The sequence below is a fragment of the Boleophthalmus pectinirostris genome, unplaced genomic scaffold (genome assembly GCF_026225935.1).
Source record: "Boleophthalmus pectinirostris isolate CB_2022bp ecotype Guang Dong unplaced genomic scaffold, ASM2622593v1 HiC_scaffold_3, whole genome shotgun sequence".
In the NCBI taxonomy this organism is placed as follows: Eukaryota; Metazoa; Chordata; class Actinopteri; order Gobiiformes; family Gobiidae; genus Boleophthalmus; species Boleophthalmus pectinirostris.
The window spans coordinates 10696810-10720234 of NW_026571299.1; the positions used below are offsets into that span (position 1 = coordinate 10696810).

General features: G+C 39.6%; 1 protein-coding gene across 1 annotated transcript in view; it reads left to right on the forward strand.

Moving 5' to 3' along the window:
• Positions 1–23425, forward strand: part of chd6 (chromodomain helicase DNA binding protein 6) — a 230408-nt gene that overhangs the window by 100925 nt on the left and 106058 nt on the right. Inside the window, 8 exon segments of the mRNA XM_055160839.1 lie at positions 1724–1853; positions 5338–5488; positions 7199–7348; positions 13211–13276; positions 15384–15442; positions 18888–19005; positions 21911–21997; positions 22928–23065. Coding sequence (XP_055016814.1) covers positions 1724–1853; positions 5338–5488; positions 7199–7348; positions 13211–13276; positions 15384–15442; positions 18888–19005; positions 21911–21997; positions 22928–23065 — 899 coding nt within the window.

Sequence of the window (23425 nt, forward strand, 5' to 3'; positions counted from 1 at the left end):
GTGATTGTAATTCTTGATGTCGTAACTTTTCAATTTGTATTCTGATGGATAAAATACACAAAAATCCCAAATCCCGTAGAATGAAGGGCAATAACGTTTTTTCCGCTTGATGAAATTCACCAAACATTCTCTTTGTTCCGGCTTTAAATCCTCGATCTTGGGAATCGTTGCCAACACAAAATATCTCTTTGCTGATTGGCTGGTGCCTGAACTCACACTTCCGGGTTTTTTTGCGAATCGTCTAGTGTATTCCGATTCCTGACCTGAAATTGAGTGGAGGCACTACATGGCCCCAACCTGGCAACAGATTTCTATCCTTTGCACACGAATATTTCTGAAAGCTTTCTTACTCCACATTTGTAGATGTAGACAGACTAATAATAAAAGTTATTAAAACACATGTGAATGAAACAAAACATAACTCCAGGTCTGTTTTTGATGAGGTAACAACATTATAACATGGCTTAAAGCTTACAAGAGTCAGTTTTTATGTTTAAGAGTCACATTACTGTCAAAACAACTAATAATAAAAACAAGATTTGCGCACATAAACATGCTTTTCCTATGCTTCTATTTAAAACTGGAACTGTTGCATGTTTCTATGGTTACACAAAGTAAAGGAATCATGTCTGACTGCAATTCATAGAAACATAACCTTTTTGATTTAGCAGTTTTATCACTGACATTTGGAAAAAAATAAAGTTTGAAGGGCAATATTAAGCCTGTAAGAAGCTATTCAATAAGATAAATATATCAATGTATGTTATTATACAAGTTAGAACATTTGCATTTGTGTAACTTTTCCCGTGGACGGTCCGTCACCCGATTTTCTCCATGGAAATTTTACTGCTTTGTCTGTAATGTTTCACAGTATGGCATTAAACCTTTCTATCTTCATGGAGGCCAAACCCGACCAAGTTACAGGTCAGATCTGTGGAAAGGTGACCCCACTCACAGTCAGAATGCCTGTTTTTGTAGGTATTTTTTAGCAGTAAAACCACCTGTAATTGAATAAATGTAAGCTAGAGCTGTTTAATGTCATACTGTGGAACATTCCAGACAGAAATATTCATAGAAACAAGAAGGTGAAGGACCCCCAACCGAAAAGTTTTACAGTGCATGGTTGCATGGCTGTGCAAATAACCGAATTTTGATTGTGATTTTGATTTTCTTTCGATTTCCAATCTCATATAATAAAGTTGAAATGATTTAAAGCTTAACACAGCTTATTTTGGGGTATTTTTTAATATAAATAAGTATATTTATTTTATTTTTAACTATAGAGATTGTAGAACAGCTGGATTTATAGCATATTTTTTATACTTTTATGTTTTTCTGTGCCTTACTTTGTGTTCAAAGTATATTTTATTAATTTTATGTTTTCTACATCGCAAAACTGCTCTAAGGTTCATATTTGTAGCCTGTATTTGTTTTAAATGTGAACGTTTCGCGTAATTATCAAAAACAAAGTGTTTTTTTTTTTTGAGAAAGAGAGAGAAATTCTGAATAAAAGCATCGTGTAACAAAAAAATAATCATTTGAAATAATCCTGATTTCAATATTGACCAAAATAATTGCAATAATGATCTTTTTTTTTCCATTATCGAGCAGCCCTAGTGCAGGGAGAAAAGTATTTGACGAACCCTCCACCAGAAAAGTTACACAATCCACAATGCACCTTTTATGTTAATTATTGATTTTTATTTTCCCTTTTCCTCCGCAGGTGCCCCAGCTCCTCCCATCCTCTCCAGCAAAGTCTCCGGACACCACCAGGCTTCCCAGGCCAAGGGCAACGGTCCGGCCCACCACCGCGCTCCCCCCTCCGGCCCCAAACAGCGCGGACGCAAGCCTAAGTGAGTACCTCCTCCACGCACAGGGACACAGCACAGTAATAGTAATTTATGGACATCCGAAACAATAAAAAACCAAAGATGCAGTTACGCCTGTCTTCAAGTGGACAATAATGGCGGCAATGGGAACAAGGTAGCAGTAAAGATGTCAACCTTTAGGAGTTATAGCTACTTCTCGACTGGGTTTGTAATAGATCATTTAAGGGTTGTTATGGTCTGTCCCTTTTCATTTGTAAAGGTGAGAAATAGACAATTGATTTGGACATTTAGAGGTGGAATATATGACTCATGAATAAAGTAAAAAAGACTGTATATGTATCTGAATATTGTTATCTATGAGAGCAATGGAGGGAGAACTGTCTTAAAAATAAATCAGACTCCAACGCTTCTGGTAGATAAATTTGGTTTCACAAAGGATTTTTATTGCAGGAAAAATAAATTCTGATACGCACTGTGTTTCTTACCATATTTATGCAATTGGTCTCTCGCTTTTACGCTGTTCAGCCTCTTCTCCGTCCAAACTTTGCACCAAAACTACTCAAACTTCCATATAGACGCTCCATGCTGCTGGTCCTTGGTTGCCACGGAAACGGGGTTGTATTTCAGGGTCACGTTTTTGCTGCAGCTTGTTTTATAGTCAGTGGAGAATAAATATTGTCAATTTAGTTCGTATTTGATACATGAAACATAACACTTTTGATTTAGCAGTTTTATTACTGACATTTGGAAAAAAATAAAGTTTGAAGGGCAATATTAAGCGCGTAAGAAGCTAGTTAAATATAATCAATAAAATAAATATTATAATTAAAACAAAGTCAAATGCATGTTATTATACAAGTTAGAACAGACATGTCAAATTCAGGCCCGGGGACCAAATTTGGCCCGCGATATAATTATATTTGGCCCGTGAGATCATTTCAAATATGTATTAGAGTTGCCCGCCTGCTAAAGATAGACTAAAATTAAATATTTTTTTATTATTTTATATTTTGCTTGTTCTGGATTCAATGTTTAGGCAAAACTATTAAAAATGTATTTTAATAAGAAAAGGTTTAACGTTACATATCTCGAAAGAAGAGAAAACATGCAGATATTGTTGACATTTTTCAATAAATATTTAGTTTGGCCCACAACTTAGTCCCAGTTTTTAATTTTGGCCCTCTGTGAATTTGAGTTTGACACCCCTGCATTAGAACATACACTTTTTTAAAAGATGGATTGTGTAATGTTTCTGGTGGGGGTTCCATCACCTGATTTTCTCCATGGAGATGTTATTCCCTTGTCTGAAATGTTTTACAGTATGGCATTAATCCTTTATATCTTCATGGAGACTAAACCAGACCAAGTTACTGGTCAGATCTGTGACGAAACAACCTGGCTCACATTCAGAATCTCTGTTTTTCTAGGTATTTTTGAGCTATAAAACCACCTGTAACTGAATAAATGCAAAGTAGAGTTGTTTAATGTCATACTGTGGAACATTCACAGCAGAGCATTGACATTTGGACCTAAAATCGAGAGTCACTATTAACTTAAAGGTGCACTGTGTAACATTTCTAGTGGAGAGTCCACCATCTGCTTGTCTCCACGGAAATGTTATTGCTTTGCTAGAATGTTCCACGGTATAGTTTAAACCCATTTTTTTATGAGGGAGACAAGCAGGTTACAGCACTACGCTACATTACAGTTCAGATCTGCGGAAAGTCACCCCTATTCACAGACTGAATATTTTGTATTTTTGAGAAATAGAAACACCTGTTATGAAGAAATGCTAAATAGATGTGTTTAATGCCATACCATGGAACGTTCCAGGCAAAGCAATAACATCTCCATGGAGACGAGCAGGTAGCAGACCCTCCACTAGAAAATTTACGCAGTGCACCTTTAAAAGAACAGCAAAAACAGAGCAGTTTACAGACATGGGCGTTCATACAGAACTAGAATCACATGAGGGGCTCTGAGTTTACAGAATTACAGTCATATTTGGAGGAATTTTTACAGACATTTTTACAGAAACGGACGATTCACACGGGTCTAGAAATAAAGACAATGTTCATAATTATTGCAATTTACCGGCAGACTCCAGGTAAAACTAATCCCATGTGAATAGGGCTTTAGTGTCTATTTAAAGGTCCTATATTATACAAACTTGACTCTTGTAAGCTGTAATTCATGTGAGGCCCTATTCACATGGGATAAGTACAACCTGGGGACGTCTGGTAATTTGCAAATTATCGCCCCACCTCTGTGTTACTTGTGGCTCATTCGCACGGGATAAGCAAAATCCGCAAATTACCTATTTTACTGACATTGGCATAGAGAAAGAGACATAGAAAGAAAAGAAAGAGATAGAAAAGCCGCGCAATTACAACAGCGAACACTGAGATATAGATTCAGACGGTACTAGTATTATCACCAGGACGTCTGTGTTTGATGAAATATAGAAGGTAATTTACAGAAGAAGTTTTACTTTACAAAATTACAGACAATCTCAGGCATCCTCTACAATTATTACAAAATCACTATCACACTGCAGTAGCTCAGTTGGTAGAGCATTCGCCCACTGATCTGAAGGTTGGTGGTTTGATTCCAGCTCTCGACATAAACATCACAGGTTGAGCGGTCAGATCCACTGACACACAGGTTGGCTGGTGTGATTCCAGCTCCCAGAGATGAATGCTGTCGTTGTGTCCTTGGGCAAGACACTTAACCCACCTTGCCCACAGTGTCTGCGTACACTGGTGTGTGAATGTGTGTGTGAATGGGTGAGTGGTTCCTTGTTGTAAAGCGCTTTGAGTGCCTTGAAGGTGGAAAAGTGCTATAGAAAAATGTGACCATTTACCATTTACTAAAGGTCCACAGGTAATACTAATCCCATGTGAATAGGGCTTTAGAATAGGGATTTAATGTTATTACTTCAATCACACATGTCTGAGTAACCCTTTATTATTAATCTGTCTACATCTCCAAAGCTCAAAATGCGCTGTTCCACATTGTGATGTCATGAAGAGGTAGTTTTCAAGTTAACAGCTACATTTGACCTTTAATTCAATAAAGATGAGCATTTCCAGGACTGAAATCTTCCAAATGATTCTAGTGAATATGACACAGTGGAGCACTTCCTGTATTACCAGATGACATCACAAGGTGGAACAAAGTGTTTTTAGCTGGGTTTGTGTCAAACGTGTGAATGAAACAAAACACAAAACTCCAGGTATGTTTGTGATGAGGATAAACATTATAACAGATCTGAAAATAGTGAAATATGGGCCCTTTAAATGTTTAGTGAAGAGAATTTGTCATTATAATTTTGTATTTTTAGACATTTGATGAACCAACTGTTTTGTTGACTGGACTTGGCTGGTCAAAAGAACTGAGTTAAAATGTCATTCCTGGTCTCAATAATCAATCATCACGACTGTACAATTAGACTTTCCTTATCGATACCTCTCCTTAATTTCCTGTCTATTTCTCTTTATCTCCTCAGAGCGGCTGGTTCTCTGCCGGTGGAGAAGAAGAAGAAGGGGAAGAGGAGAAAGGAGGAGCTGCTCCTGGAGGCCGTGGAGAGCGATGACACCACCTCCACGTCCGGCCTCACTGTGGGGGGAGAGGACAGCCAGGACCCTCTGGACAGCAGCGTGAGTGGGAGAAACAGAACTCACTTACAGATCTTTGACTAATTTTTTGAGATAAAACTAAGAAACACATGTTTTTAAGTCATAATTCCTTTTATGTTTTTAAATATTTTCAGTAACATTAACACATAAGAGAACATTTAATAATTCAATTCCTATATTACCGTATTTTTTGGACTACAAGGCGCACCAGATTATAAGGCTCAATATCGATTATTCTGAATTTCCTCATCTATTTTCATACATAACGCGCACCAGATTATAAGTTGCATTAAGTGAAACAAACAGACGACACTTGAGACTGATCTCTTAGCCCAGGCATCCACGATCCATCGGCAGATCGTGGTGTAATTCACCCGGCGTTGCCTCCCTGTCTTGGTGAATGTGTATTATGAATGTGAATGTGGGTGGATAATTTAAGTTTTTTTTTTTATTTCCTACGAGGACGACTCAAATATACATTGAGTAATAATGTGTTTAATGCAGCTTTGCGCACATTTGTTTGCGTTTACAGAAACCAAACTTAAAACCACATGGCTAATTTGCATAAACTATAAGCTCTTCAAAAAACAGCTGCTCCTTGTGCGCTGATGCGGTTCAGCTTCTATCGAACTGAAAGACACAACTCAGTGGAATATGTGTGTTCTTTCTGTGACATTTCACTGATGTCAGAAATGCCGACGCAGATCTATACTTCCCCCTTTACTCCGTGAGGCTGCTGACTACAGTAGCCATAAAGCGCCGACAATACATCAAACGGTGCGGCTTCGTAGCTTACCAAAGTCGTACTAAAACATTTTGACAGATTTTGAGCGCAGTGTACCACATAAAATCAGTTCAAGGTCAGTAAGCACCAGAATGAGCACCAACCAGAATGAATATGTAAGGCGCACTGTCGATTTTTAAGAAAATTAAAGGATTTTAACTGCGCCTTATAGTACAAAAAGTACGGTACACAAAATTACCCATGTAATAATGTTGTTACCGCATCAAAAACATACCCAGGGTTGTGTTTTGTTTCATTCGCGCTCACATATCTGAAGCCCTAATGCCCTAATGTCCTGTTCCACCTTGTGATATCATTCAGTAATAGTTTTAAAGTTAACAGCTACCTTTTATAGTTCAACAGAGATTGGAAATTCCAGGCCTGAAACCATCCAAATGATTCTAGTGAAGGTCTAGTGTTTTCAGCGCTGCCGGCATACTCCCTCCGCTCTATTTTTACTTCGTTTTCCAGTTTTATTTTCTTAACCAGTGACACATGTATGATTCGGCAGCACTGTGTAGTCGTGTTGGTACAAATGGAAAAAAAAATCTGAGGCCATCAGTCGGAGTTGCTGAGTCTTTTTGTGATGACAACTGCGACATCTGCTCCCATTGGGCACCACAGTTTTCTACCGCAGAAGTCAGCAGACCTGTCATTTTAGATGAATATTGAGGTTTAAAATGTGCAAATTCTAACATAATGATCCACGGGCGTCATAGATTATAACTTCAGAACAGACACGAGCACAATAGGTCTTCTTTAAAGTCTGTAGATCTTCACCAAACTCCTTTCTCCATGAATATAGAAAGGTTTAATACCATACCGTGAAACTTTCCAGGCAGAGCAATGGCATATCCACAGAAACAAGCAAGTGACAAGCAGAAACCCTAACAAAAAAAGTTACATAGTGCAGCTTTAACCTCCCCGTCCTTCCCTCTCCTCCACAGAAGCGGCGTTCGGGGCGACAGGTGAAGAGGAGGAAGTACAACGAGGACCTGGACTTTAAGGTGGTGGACGATGACGGGGAGACCATTGCGGTGCTGGGGGCGGGGAGGATCTCTGCTCTCAACGCCACAGCTCTGGCCTGGCAGGCGGAGGTAACACTGTGGGACGGGCTGCGGTCTCACATTTTTAACACACACACATGAAACAAGCTTTAACAAATCAAATACACACTGCACAAAGCAATATTTACGTCAAAATAACAATATTTTTCTTTATTTCAGTAGATTCAACATAGGGATGGGCATTCGATGAAATTTTCTTAATCGATCGTCGGAAGAATTAACGATCGATTATCGATTAATCATTAACGTTTTATATTAAAATGATCATCATTATTATTACTATCTGCACTACTAATCTGTATAAATAAATTCAACTTTACGACATATAAACCGTAACGACTCTAGAGCCACATCAATCCGTTTGAGGTTATAATGTGTTTAATTCAGTTTTGTGCAACTCTCACAGAAACGAAACTTAAAACCGCATCGCTAATTTGCATAAACTAAGCGAAGATAAAAACTACAGCTCTTGTGTCGCTGATGCGGTCAATTTCTGTCGGATTAAAAGACATGACTCAGTGGAATACAGGTTAGTGTGACCATATTTGCGTTTGTCAAAACCAGGACACCGTACGGGGAGGGAGGTGGGGACTCGTCATCGACATTGCGCGACTCTCACCTGGCAAAACTTTTTCCCACTGGACACCGAAACATATGTGCTGCTTTGTTCACTGTGCACATGGACTCACACTTGTCCCGAACGCAATGGAAAGCATGGAATTTCTTGTACAAGTCATCGTTAAATACGCATTTGTGCTTCAGTACGCTGCAGACTGACCGAATGTTTCTGTTTGTGTCTCGCTCCTTCTGAGTGCAGAGAGACACATGTACAGACCCCTGTTTGGTCACGCTACGCACATCAACCTACATTCGGTTTGTCGATTAAAATTAACGTAAACGATGAAATTCTTAATGATCAATTATCGATTAATCGATTAATCATGCCCATCCCTAATTCAACATGACACGTAAAATGATCTACGTATGGAATAAGTGTGATTTCTTAATGCAAGCAACACTGGATTTTTTTTCTTATTTTAAGTGCAAAGAGTTGTTGTTTTCTTGTCTTAAAGGCCACCACACACACTATTTGCCCAATTTTGGCCGCAATTTCTTCTCCCTGCGTGACCGGACTTTTTGTTTTTGTGCGCGATTTTGAAGCCACTCCTCCTCGTGTGTGTGTGTGTGTGTGTGTGTGTGTGTGTGTGTGTGGTGTCCGTGTGCCACCAAATAACCACCAAACATCAGCAACGCTACGGTAACAGCCAATAAAAGAGAGCGCCAGGGTCAGACGGAGTGACGGACACAGAGACGCGAGATACAAACTCGAGATAGAGCAAAAATAATGAGAAGACTTTATTCCATAAGCATTATATTTAAAGTGCAGCATCTCATCCACATTATCCATAGAATTTTACCTCCGCACATCAGTTACTTGAGGCAGGTGCGTTGGAGGAGAGGGAGCAGCCCAAGAACATAGAGCACACCTGCACACCGTCTTACTTGCAAAATAGGAGATTTATATTAGGACAAACCAGAAGTTGGGTTCTTGCAGTCAGACTTGCATCACTATTTTTAGGACTTGAGACTTGACTTGATAAAATGGACTAAAACTTGGGACTGGACTTGGACTTGAAGGTCAGTGATTTGGGATTTGACTCGGACTTGAGGCCTGTGACATGAGAAGACTTCAGAAGCACTTTTAAATCTGAATTATTTTTATTCTGACTGTAATGATTCACACTAAGATCTTGTCAAAACATTTAAAAACAAAAAATGTACATACTCTTACATACTCATATATAAATATACTATGATTTTTTTAAAAGTACAATTTAGTTTAAAATCTAGGCTATATTTGGTATTTTGGTTTAAAGACTTGAAATGATTTGGAGCTCAAAGCAGACAACTTGGACTTGACTTGGACTTATGCGTCAGTGACTCGAGACTCGACTTGGACTTGCCTGTATTTGACTTAGGACTTGACTCGGACTTGATTTCAAAGACTTGAGACTTACTTGAGACTTGCAAAACAACGACTTGGTCCCACCTCTGGGAGAAACCGTGCAACGTTTCAGCACTAGGCCTTCAGCAGCCTGATAATGATGAACTAAATCTCACATTTTGCAAGTAAGACGGTGTGTGGGGTTTTTCTCTACCTCCCAGTCCACAAAACCGCATTATTAATCCGGTTTGAGGCGTTCTTTGAAAGTAAAAAGGCGAGAGTAGTTCCTCACGTGTGTCTGTTTATATCCACACAGCGCACGGATCGAGTTGAAGCTGCAGATTAGTAATAGTGACTCTACTTCCTGTGTACTTTATCACCAATCTGATGTGCTTTAAAAATCATGTATTTGAAGTTTTGCAACACATTTCACGAATAATAATAACACAGTTTTGACTTGTATCTAAACTGGAAGTGCAGTGCTCTGATCTTGTAACACTTAAGAGTCTCAAAGCGAGTGGTTTGACTGTAGACAGGAAACAGCTGTCGTGATCGCGCTCACAACTTTATATCCTGTGATGTGCAGACAGATTGCACTGCAGTCTTTGTTTTTTGGTTTTGGTTTTAAATCTCATAAGATTCTCCTCGTGTGGTGTGCGCTTTTTGTCACACGTTTAAAAAATTGTTTAAGACTGAAAAAAAAATCCAGTAGTGTGTGGCGGCCTTAAAGGTTGTATAGAGGGTTTTCCAAGGAACGAGAAATCCAGCGACTGTTTGTCCTTTTTCAAATGTTGCGCATGCGTGAAACCACCCCCCCTCCCCTACAGCTCCCTACGTAGAAACGCCTCCTCCTGCCAGAAACAGGTTTGAAAACAAGTACTCATCACTGCACATGACTTGTAAACAACTAACTACAGTGTTGGTTAGGCAAGGCGGAGAAGTGAGGAGCGGGGGGAGCGGGTGCGCGGACATTTCGTGCACGGAAAAGAAGTGAGGAGCAGCGGGAAGAGCGAAATTGGGAGCGAGGAGAGGAGAGATTAGAGGGGAGCGGTGCGCGGAGATTCCGTGCGCGGAGAAGTGATGAGCAGGGAGAAGAGCAAAATGGGGAGCGGGGAGAGGAGCAGTAAGAGGTGCAGAGAAGAGTGCGCGGAGATTCAGTGCGAATGAAGCTACTACTACAACACGCAGCTGCAAGCGGACTCTTTCTTTGCATACATAGGATATCACATTTGTGTCTTGAAAAACGTTTGTCTAGCTCTTGGAAATAAAGTACGTTTTCATAATAAGCAGAAGTGACCTGTCCAGAAGTAATTTGGCGACCAGTGCGTCAGTCTTTAGACCCTTCGCGTCTGCTTCAGTCGCGCCATCGCTGGAATGAATCACAAGAATCACCTTAGTTTGGCTTCGCTGCTTTTCCCCTTGTCTTCTTCTTTCAGCGACCTCAAAAACGGACTTTCTTTTGCGGCTAACTGCTCCTGGATTCTTGTCGCCATTGCAACAAACTTTGTGCGAACTGCGAGGAAGATATAGGTCAAAAAAAGCCGCTAAGAACTGTTGCGTTGGTGGAGTAAACAGCGTCTGTGCGTCTTGCGTCTGTGGACTGCGTGACAGGCGTACGTAAACCACGTACCGGCGGCGCGCAGGCAAGTCAGTTACGCTAGAAACGTAGGGAGTTTGATTGACAGCCTGTCAGCTCAACAGATAACGAGGCAGTGTCGTTATCTATTGGCAAATGTTTAGCCCCACCACGTCCAGAGTTGATGAATTTTTATTCTCTTTTTTTTGGTCATCATAATTACAAGGCTACTGCACCTCTATAATCTATCATTGACAATTTGAAACAAAAAAAATCCTCCATACAACCTTTAAGTGTAGCAAGATGTAGTTTCATTTTTTAACTACAAAAGTCTTGTTCTATTGATATTTTTACTTGTCGAGTGAAATTTACTCGAATCATGATAAAACGAACTTAATTCAAGTCATCTTAACTTGGCTAGATTTGAGTTTTTGCAGTGTAGATTTTACTGATAACAACTGTAGTGCTGTGTCATTTTTAATTACAAAAACAATGGCCATGACGAACAAAGTTATTTTTGTTAAAATTTGGTATTTTGGTTCTTGGGACTCAGAAAGCAGAATGAGCCTCACATTTGGGTTGCAAGTTTCTGTGCAGAAATCCAGTTTATTCTGAGCTTTCACATGAGACCTGAAAATGAGAAAAACTTTAATGTGTCTTTTATCTGCAGGTTTAGACACCGGCAACTCCGATTCAACAGATCCTAATACCTATTTTAAAACAGAAATCAACTTTTCAGAGCTTTAACCACATTATAGTTGTTTCAGTTCTTCATTTACCCTTTAGAAGTTGTATTTGGAGTGATCTGTGCATGAGTAATCTTTATTTAATCACTTATTTTCAACTTACCGTATTGTCGATTTCACCATCACTGGTCTGTACTTACTTGGTTCTCCAATTTTATTTTCTTAATTGTTGATACTCGAAGGATTCGGAACATCGCTTAGTCATTTTGTAGCCTGATTCATCAGCCAGTTTCACTTCATTTCACTTTGTAGAAACCGTCTGACCTCGCAGCATTGGAATTCCTTCGCTCTACAGTCGTCATTTAACCAATCGCTGCTGTTTGGTCATGATTTATGTAATGCACCACTAACGGGGCTAACTGGTATATTAAGCTTTTCCCAAATCCCGTAGGAAGAAGGACAATAACGTCTTTCCCCTTGATAAAATTCACCAAACATTCTCTTTGTTCCGGCTTTAAATCCTTGATCTCGGGAATTGTTGACAACACAGAATATATTGCTCTTCGTTGATTGGATGGTGCCCGGACTCGCACTTCCGGGGTTTTTGCGAACCGTCTCGAAAAATCCTCTGCTTACAAGTGTGATCTGCAGTGGTCCATAGGAGGTGCTGGTAACTTCACAGCTCTTTGTTGTGATGACGTTTACAGCGACGTCAGCTCCCATTGGGCACCACAGTTTTCTAGCGTTGAAGTCAGTGGTTTTATTTCTTTTATTAAAGGTTGTATAGAGGATTTTTTTAAGGAAAGAGAAATCCAGCGACAGTCCTTTTTCAAATGTAGTGCATGCGTGACACCACCTTCCTCCTCCACAGCTCCCTCTAGAAATAATTTAGAGACCGACACCTCAGTTTTTAGACCCTTCGTCCGCTTCAGTCGCGCCATCGCTGGAAGGAATCTCCAAGAATCACCTCAGTTTGTCTTCTCTCCTTTTCTCCTTTTCTTCTTTCAGCGACGTCAAAAACGGACTTTCTTTTGTGGCGAACTGGTCGTCGATTCTCGTCCGACATCGCAACAAACTTTATGCGAACTGCGAGAGCCACAATTAGAAAAAGCCCCTAAGACCCGCTGCATAGTTACCTTAGAAACGTAGGGAGTTTGATTGACAACCTGACAGCCAATAGAAAATGAGGCAGCCTCGTTTTCTATTGGCTGATGTTTATCTGGCCTCAACACGTCCACAGTTGATAGATTTTCTTTCTTTTTTTTTTTTTTTGGTCATCATAATTACAAGGCTGCTGCGTCTCTGTAATGGTATTTTAAACTTTCACTGACAATTTGAAACAAACAAAAAATCCTCCATACAACCTTTAAGTCATTTTAGCTGAATATTACGATTTAAAAAGTCCAAATCATACCATAAAGATCCATTATATCGCAGAAAAGAGTTCAGTATCCATGCTGTACTTCATCCTCTCTGGGTTGCAGAGGTTAGAGTCTAAGCACACATTCACAGACTTTCTCTTTCCACTCACACTTCCTCCAACTCCTACGGCGGTGTCCCAGGCCGACCGAAAAACATACTCTACTTTTATCAATCCAAAATCTCCGGGCATTTTAAATATATGTCTTAAGACTTGCTGCCTTTTTGAGTGCACTTAAATAAACTATTTTTATTGCTTGTGTCAGGAGCCACCCGAGGACGAGGCCAACATCATAGAGAAGATCTTGGCTGTCAGAGCAGTGAAGAAAGAGGTGAGGACCAGGGCAGCCTCATGGCACTATGTTTAATGAAATGCAATACATTTTTATTCCTTTTTAGTTATTATTTTTGATCGCCTTGAGTACAGTGTTGTAGGGCAGTGTTGAGGAGATGCAGTGTTTTCAGTTTAGTTATAAATAAATACGTTTTTCTGTAAATATTTCATTTAATTGCTTATTGAGGTGACGTAGTCTAATGAGGACAGCAAAGTTTTGTTTTACTCATTTACAATTACAATATACAACTTTTACTGTCTTTATTAAAGGTCCGATATTAGTCGAAATTGACCCTTGTGAGCTTTAAAAATCCGTGTATCGTTCGTTCATTTGTTTTTCAGTATAAAACCAAAAATAAGAGAACGAAAATCCAACTGTTTTCTTCATTATTTGTCTCCAAAACCAAAATGAAAAAACAAATAACGATTTGTTTTTTCAGTTTTTGATTTTGTGTTTAAATGAATCACGGAAAAATTGGATAAAGGCCATTTCCATGACTTAAACTGTGATGCTGGACTTTTGTGCTGCATACGGACGGAACCAAGGCTAAACCAGGACTAAAACAGGACTAAACCAGGTCTAGGCCAGGACTAAACCAGGACTGGACCAGAACTAAACCAGGACTAAACTAGTACTGAGTGTCAGGACGGGCCCCGGAGGTACTGGGACTGAGATGAGACAAGACCGGAACTGAGACCGGGAACAGACCGGGATTGGGACGGAGACTGGGACGGCGGACGGGACGGAGACCGGGACGGAGACCGGGACGGAGACCGGGACGGAGACCGGAACTGAGACCAGGACTGAGACCGGACTGAGACCAGGACTGAGACCAGGACTGAGACCAGGACTGAGACCGAGACCAGACCGGGATTGAGACCGGGAAAGAGACCAGGACTGAGACCAGGACTGAGACCGGGACTGAGACCGGGACCAGACCGGGACCAGATTGGGACCAGACCTTGACTGAGACCGGGACTGAGACCGGGACCAGACATTGACTGAGACTGAGACCAGGACTAAGACTGGGACCAGACCATGATTGAGACTGAGACTGAGACCAGGACTGAGACCAGTTTAGTTCTGGTTCAGTCCTGGTTTAGAACGTATGCGGCGCAAAAGTCCAGCATTTCAGTTTAAGTCACGGAAACGGGAAACAGCCGGTATCCGTTTTTTCCATTATTCTGTTTTTTCATTTATTTATTTTTTTGGAGACAAATAATGAAGAAAACAGTTGGTTTTTTGTTTTGATATTTTTGGTTTTATATTGAAAAAATATTTAACGAATGATACATGGATTTTTAAGCCATGTTATAAAGTTGTTTCCTCCTCAAAAACAGATCTGAAGCTGTGTTTTGTTTCATTCACGCGTGTTTGAATAATCCTGCATTATTAGTTTATATCTACATCTCCAAAGCTCAAAATGCTCCACTCCAGTTTTCAAGTTAACAGCTAGTTTTTAAGTTTTGTTGAGCAAAGATTAGCAAGATTGGCAATTCCAGGGTTGAAAATGATCAAAATAATTATAGCTCCTTAACGGCGACTGTCACAAATATGCGACCAATCGACAAATATGTGGCTGCATTCCCTCAGTGTCGGTTAGAGCGTATCCAGGACCTTCATAGGAACTTTTGGCAAGCACTTGTTTCTAGTTATCGCAAATTTGCAACATACCCAAGTTTCTATTTATTTATTTTTTGCTAGAGTCAAATTAATAATCTCAACTTAATTTACCATCTACTTAAAAGGCAAAAACACACACAAAACATTTTTTTTTTTATATGCATCTATATAAATTCAGGCGTTAAGGGGTTAATGAAAGTGTATGGAGTTTAAAAACACAGTGGAGCACTAGGTTGAACAGAGTGTTTTCAGTTTGAGAGAAGAACTCAGCCTAAATATGCAGGGTTTGTGTGTTAAACATGTGCGAATGAAAGAAAACAACTTCAGGTTTTTTTTTTTTTTTTCATGAGGAACAATATTATAACACAGACAGCAAGTAGCTTAATACGGGCCCTTTAAAAAAAAAAAAAGAAGAAAAAAAACAACTTTAATTGGACACTAAATGCATTCAGTGTCTCATTTTTGCCATTTTTGTCTCCAGGCTTCATCAGAGGACCAATCAGAGGAGGCGGAGGAGTTCTACGTCAAATACAGAAACTTGTAAGTGTCATGGCGGCGCATTCTCACTTCTCCACTGTCTGACTGACACCCGGTATTTTCAGATCTGCGTCAGCCCCACGTGGGCTTGGGCCTTTTTATGTCAGTGTTACTTCGGATGTGGAAGAGAAAATATTGCTATGACTAAATAATCACTTTTCGAATCAGCAAGTCAAGTGTTGGACTCAAACTGTTTTCAAACGACGTGACGTCAGGTACAAAGTTAGCATGAAAAAAGTGAGATTTATTTATTCTCAATTTGATTAGTTTTTTATAGATGCACTGGGGTTTGGTCTGACGCCTGCTTGTCTCCATGCAGATGTTAGTTCTTGGTAGGAATGCTCCACAGTATGGCATTAAAGTTGCCTCCATGGAGACAAGAAGGAAGCACCATCAGTCCAGTGGTGTTAAAAGATACAAGTCAGATCTGTGGATAAATCATTTATTTTTATTTTTTTTTATTTATTTTATTATTTTTATTTATATTTATTATTTTTATTTTATTTTATTATTTTTATTTTATTTCTATTTTTATCTTTCTTAATTTTTATCTTTATTTTTTTGCTGTAAAAAACATACATTTAATAAATACAGAACAGATACGTTTATTACATTACTGTGGAATATTTTTTACTCACAATATCAAATATCATTTCCTTGGAGACGAGCAGGTGAAGGACCAATTGCCCACCAGAAAAAGTTACATACTGCACCTTTAAATCCAAATCCAAACTTTATTTCTATAGCACATTTTACAAACAAAGCAGTTTCCAAAGTGCTGCACAGAGATCGTAAAATGAAGACAACAAAAAGATAAACTGCTCAAATTCGGTCCTAAAACAATAAAACCAGTAAAATCTAAATAAAAGCAAAAATCATAATAATCATTAAATAGCAGTAAATACGTAAACTAAATAAAAGACACAGAGGACCACACAACTGTTAAAAGCAAAAGAATAAAAGTGGCTAAGTGAATAAAAGACGAGACTTAAAACACTCGACGGTGGGGTCTGTTGGGACGTGGGGGGACAGAGCGTTCCAGAGTGTGGGGCCGGCCACAGAGAAGGCCCTGCTCCTTCTAGTTTTAAGTCTCGTTTTAGTCTCACACGCACGCGGGGATGTGAATTTGGATGAGGTCCGAGATGTACTGTGGGGCCAGTCCATTGAAAGCTTTAAAAACAAACAGCAAAATCTTAAAATCAACTCTAAAATGAACTGGAAGGCAGTGCAAGGACGCCATTTAAAACAGCAAAAAGCTGAATTTTTCACTAATTGTAGGCGAGAAAGTGCATCGTGGCTGATACCGGGGAAAAAAAGTGCTTTACAGTCGTCTAAACGAGAGGAGATAAAAGCGTGCATGACCTGTTCAAATGATTTAACAAATAAAAAAGGTTTAAATTTAGATAAAAGCCGTAAATGGTAAAAGCCTAATTTTACAGTCGCGTTTACTTACATTTAAAGATGCTAAGCAGTCAAATCCTCCAGCTTGGTATCCCCCTATCTCCAAAACTCTTTAAATTCCTCGAGACATTCCCTCCCTCTTATGAATTAAAACAAAATGATCTCCGAGGAATACCACAGAATCCTTAAAATTCCCCTGGAGAGGCATTGCTTGTTCTTGCACTTAGCTCTTGGATGTTCAGGCTGCAGCACTGATATGAATAGGTTAAGATGTTTGTAATTTATTCCCTCTGGTGATGAATAAAACATGTAGCCAAGGCCTTCGGGGAGTTTTTATTTTCAAATTCAGAAATAATGTATTCACACGCAGCGAAACTTACAAAAAGTTCAAATTTGTAACAGTAAAAATCTCCCGTCTCGAAATGCATTAAGAAAATTTATGCCATTTTTTCCCATTTTTAGTGAATATTTGAGTCAGACTTGGTAAAAAAAGAAGTTTGTTTTTTTTATTTTATTTTGCCTCATTCATATTAATATAATACAGTTTTGCTTTGTTGTTTATCAATATTCAGAATTAAAATCTTGAAAATGTTGAGTTTAGTGTGATTTGATTTCCACAAAAAAAGACTAGTCAAAATCTGATACAGCTGTACCTGACTTTTTTTTCCATGTATTTGAATGAATTTACTCTTGCTCGAGTTAAGGTATATTGTATAAGCTGCTCTTGAGGTCAAAATAAGTCCACTGTGTACTAGGACTGGGTATCATTAAGAAGTTGCCGATATGATACATACCTCGATAGATAGACCATGATACTATATATTTCAAATCAATTCGATACGGTTCAGTAAAAAAAAATAAAGGCTAAATCATGGCTGTGATATTAAAAGTCTTTGTTAAAGCACTTCTTGTGCAAAGTTCATATGGAAAACGCCCATTTTAATCCTCAAAACAGTGAAAATGACAAGTGTGTTGCATAAACAAGTTTCCTTCCTCTAAACAAACAACAAAACTGTAGCGCTGTAAGAAAATAATTTAATAAAATATTCAAAAAAATCCTCTTGGCGATATATCGATACAGCAGTCCCCGATATCAATACTGTATCATCACATTAAGCGATACGATATATTGATATTTCAATATTTTTGCACACTCCTACTGTGTACTCTCTACATCTAATTACAACGCATTTTATTATCTGATAGTCAGGAAGTGCTTGGTTAGTATGGTAGTTGGATGTTTCTCCCTGTGTTTGTGATTATTATTATAGGCCAGTCATGTCAAACTCAGGCCCAGGGGCCAAATTTGGCTCGTGATATAATGATAATTGGCCCATGAGATCATATCAGATATGTATTAGAGCTGGCTGTCGACTACAGATAGGCTGTAGAGACATTATTTATTTAAAATTTTGTTATTATTTTATATTATGTTTGTTCTGGATCTAATGTTTAAGCAAAACTATTATTAAACATTTATTTTAAGGTTTAACATTACATATTTCAAAAGAAGAGAAAACATGCTGATGTTGAAATTTGTTAGTAAATATTTCGTTTGGCCCACGACTTAGTCCCAGTTTTTAATTTTGGCCCTCTGTGAATTTGAGTTTGACACCCCTGATATAGACTATAAAAAAGTAGACTGAGTGTGACAGAACCCATAGTGTTCAGCTCCAGTCAAATGAAGCTTACGAGGCTAGCAGTTATAGGACAAATTTGAAGCCGAGTTCCATATTAAGATAGGAATTTATTTACAGATAAAATAGCGAAATAAAAACAGCAGGATCATGTAGAGCTGGTTAATACGAATATTTTAAGACCAAAATGATGAGGCTCACAGCAGCAGTTACAGAAAGAGGCGACAATGTTTCAACGTAAAGTCAATTGGACCCAGAGATGATGGAGCCGGAAGTGCCCCCATGCTCACTTCCTATTTGGAACATATATACAGTCTGTAGTTTAGACTAGACTTCCCTGTGAGGTCTGTCCTGTCTTTCTTGTTCATATGATTGTGTGAATAACGTCGTACTTCTGTTGTGGTTTTCAGTTCGTACCTGCACTGTAAATGGGCCACTCTGGAGGAGCTGGAGAAAGACCCGAGGATCCACCAGAAAATCAAACGCTTCAGGACCAAACAGGCCCAGATGAAGCACCTCTTCACTGAGGTCAGACCTGGCTCTTTTATTATTTTACCTGTTAAAGGGCTCATATCACTTATTACTGTTTTCTGATTCTTGTGGAGAGAGCTAATTGTGTGGCTAATAATTGTTGTGACCACCAAGGTGCAAGTTTTATGACTTTTGTTGAAAACGTTGAACTTTCTGTGTGTGGTTGTGTGAAACATACAAACAGAGGCGGAAAAAAATATAATACACTCTATAAAAACAAACAAACATGTCAGAAACAAGCGGTAATAGCTCTGTAATAATAGCGGGCCAGCTCTTAGCACTTAGCATTTCTTGATATTACAAATAAACATCTAAATGCTCTTACGTTCAGACTGCAGGGCTTAACGCTCAATTCCGATTTTTTGTGTGAAATCCAATGTTTTTGCGAGGTCGTTCACATTTCCAATTAAATGCGACTTGTATGTGATCTCCAGTGTGAACATTAAACGGCCTGAAATTGTCCCACATGTGCACTAGAGGACACGACGATGTCAACTGCAGCGAGCGTGCTCTGTGTTTACGGAAGTTGTCCAAACATGGACGCGAGCATTGAGCACCTGGAGATTTTAAAGTTCCTCTCGTACCGGAGCCAGAACATGAACAACTTACTTGTTTTAAAGAGGAGACTGAGAAGGAGAAGGACGAGGTTTTTGGCCGTGGTGTTTTGTGGGACAGCGGCAGCAACGTCCGTTGAAAGGAACGTGTGGATGTGCAGACGTAGCCAAGAGCGGAGAGTGGCGTCACTTCAGTCACATGGAGTTCATTAACAATTTTCGCCTACTTCAGCGCAGAATAGTGACGTTTGTGGCTTGTTGATAACGTGTAGGTCGGATGAATGCGCTTTGGCCGTTCAGACTGAAGTCGCATGTCAAAAGATTGGATATGTATCTGTTTCAGGATCACCTGGGTCACATTTGAAAAAATCGGACTGTCATTAAAAGATCAGATACAGGTCACATAGGGGCCAAAAAATCGGATTTGGATCACTTCAGGCTGCAGTCTGAACGTAGCCTAGACGCACATTTTCTATAATCTACTATTGTTAACAACATCAAAATACTCTGCGAACATGTTGAGGTCTATGTGTGTGCCTTTTTTAAACCACTACTCGCTTCTTTAATACACACACGAGCTCCGCACAACGACTGAAAACAACTAAAACACGTTACGCTCTCGACCAAACTTGAAAATTGTTAAAGAGTTTTTCAAGTGCTGTATAGATGCTTCTTTGTCTTATTGTTATCAAAGGGTGTTTCTCACGGGAAAACCAGCTCCTCATTATCGGTTATCTTCCGCACGTGCAGTCCTCCCTACGCACATTCCTCCCTACACCTGACAACTGACACACACACACACACACACACACACACACACACACACACGCACACACACACACACACACACACACAGAAAAATTTTACCGCCCATTTATTCTTGTAACCTGTGTGATTCAATAAATACGTAGCGTGGGATAAGTGACCCTGCGCCACTGTTCCTCGCCGTGAGTAAAAACCTGAATTCTGCTCTCTGAGTTTCTTTGTGTTAATATCTCTGTTATTTTCTGACAAAAATGATAACATCTGATTGGTTACACTGTCTGTCAATCAAACACCCAGTAGATTTAAATTATGTTCTTTGACACTCTGGTCTATATTATAATGTTTTTTTTTCCTACCTGGAGTTGTGTTTTGTTTTGTTCTCACATGTTTAACACACAAACCCTGCATATTTAGGCTGAGGCTTTCATCCAGAAAACACTCTGTTCCACTTTGTGATGTCATGTGGTGATACAGGAAGTGCTCCACTGTGTTTTTAAACTCCATGCACATTCACAACAATCATTTGGATCATTTCAGCCCTGGAACTGCCAATTACTACTGGACAAACAGTAAAAGGAACTGTTAACTTGGGCCCCATCCACACTAGTACATATTCGAGTCATTTTCGTTGTGGGTGCAGTGTTCGTCCACATTAGTCCGATGGAAAATGGCTCCAGAGACGAAACGATCTGCTCCCATGAATTCATTTGAATACCGAGCTGGTCCGGCACTGTGTGGATGCCTGAAAAAGCTGATACTCTGACATAGGTCTATGCGCCGTGAAGTTATTCACCACTAAAAGGCTAGAATATGTCCATTCATATATAAGGTCTATGTGTACGACCTGCAGACGTATAATCTCTGAAAAGTTTAACATGAACCATTTCTAATGTGATAGAAACACAGAACAGACTCACCATCAGCAGAACACCCCTCTGTCACAGAAAGAACACTCATAATCCACTGAGTCGTGTTTTTTAGTCCGACAGAAGATGGACCGCATCAGAGCACAATAGCGAGCTGTTTTTTGAGCGCTTAGTTTATGCACATTAGCCATGTGATTTTATGTTTGGTTTCTGTAAAACGTAAACAAATCTGTGCAAAGCGTGTGTGGATAAGGAAGGCTTGTGGAAACAGAAACGACATGTCTGGACACAAATCGTTTCTGGTTCGGTGATACGGTGATACAGTGATTCGTTTCAGTGTAAATGTAGCCTTGAAAACTATTGCTTCATGACATCACAAGGTGGAACAGAGCATTTTGAGCTTTGGAGATGAAGGCAGACTAATAATAAAGGATTATTCAGACATGTGTGAATGCAATAAAACACAACTCCAAGTCTGCCTTTGATGAGGTAACAGCATTATAACATGACTTAAAGCTCACAAGAGTCAATTTAGCGTAATATGGGACCTTTAAAAAAAAGATCAAAGTTAACTCTGTAACCGTGGTTCTATGAGTCTACATGAGTTGAAATGGAAAAAGTCCAGCCTAAACACTGGACCTAAACACAAACCAATGACTCAAACCACATAACGTTGTCTACATTCACCAACTGAAGTACTTCTCTGTGTGTTTTCAGCCTGACGAGGATTTGTTTAATCCCGACTATGTGGAGGTGGACCGAGTGCTGGAGGTGGCTGTTACCACGGATACAGAGACAGGAGAGGTACGTCACAGATAAGAAAATAATTACAGTTTCATGAATACATAAGACCTTGTAGCTAAAGATATTTTCATATAAATGTGATCGTGTTTTGACGTATTGTGGCAGGACTAAACTGGACTATTTAAGGACTAAATTGGGGCAGAACTGTAACTAAACGATGTAAAAAACTGGGAATAAACAAGAACTAAAGCAGCACAAGTCAAAACCAGGACTAAACCAGAACAATTCCCGGACTAAATCAGGACCAAACCAGGGACTAAACTAGGGTTTTAACTTGTACAGAACTAACACAAAGTAAAGCATGGAACAAACATGGTTTAAAGCGACACAAAGGATTAAAACCAGGACCATCAGGACTTCACCAAGACTAAACCAGGACTAAATCAGGTCTCAACCAGGATTAAATCAGGTCTAAACTAGATCAAAACCAAGTCAAAACCAGGACTTGAGCAGGACTAACCCAGTACTACCTAAACCAGGACTAAACTAGGTCTAACTCAGATCTGAATCAGGTCTAAGCCAGCACTAAACCAGGCCTAAACCAGGACTAAATTAGGTCTGAGCGAGGACTAAATGAGGACTAAACTAGGTCTAAGACAGGACTAAACTAGGTTTAAACCAGGTCTAAATTAGGACTTCAACAGGACTAACCCAGGACTAACTAACTCAGGACTAAACCAGGACTAAATCAAATATAAACCAGGCCTAAACCAGGTCAAAACCAGGTCTAAACCAGGTTCAACTAGAACTAAAGCAAATCTAAAACAGGTCTAAATCAGGTCTAAACCAGGACTAATCCAGGACTAAACCAGGTCTAAACTAGGTCTAAACCAGGATTAAACCAGCACTATACTAGGTCTAAGCCAGGACTAAACCAGGTCTAACTCAGGTCTAACTCAGGTCTAAACCAGGTCTTCCCTCTCTGTGTAGGAGGTGACACACTACCTGGTGAAGTGGTGCAGTCTGTCCTACGAGGAGGCCACGTGGGAGCTGCAGGAGGATCTGGACCCAGAGAAGGTCAAAGAGTTCCAGGAGATCCAGAAGCCCCCCGCAGACCTCAGACACGTGGTGAGGACTTTAGTGTGACAGAGATGATTACAACCTGACACAAAGGGAACGTATTACCGTAATTTCCGAACTATAAACCGCTACTTTTTTCTCACACTTTGAACCCTGCGTCTTGTACAATGGTGCAGCAAATATATGGACGGATTATTTTTTTGGCACATTGTCCATTCATTTAACGGTCTATAGTTTAGCAACACAGCAGATGCACACAGCCTGAATGCAGAAAACGGCGCTGTCTGTGCTTGAAGTTGGTACACTAGCTAGTGATGTTGTCAGCGCACTCAAATAGTTTATCTCCGTGTGAAACATCTCAAACTTCAGTAGCTGGACATCCATTCATACCTGATCAAGACAACTAGA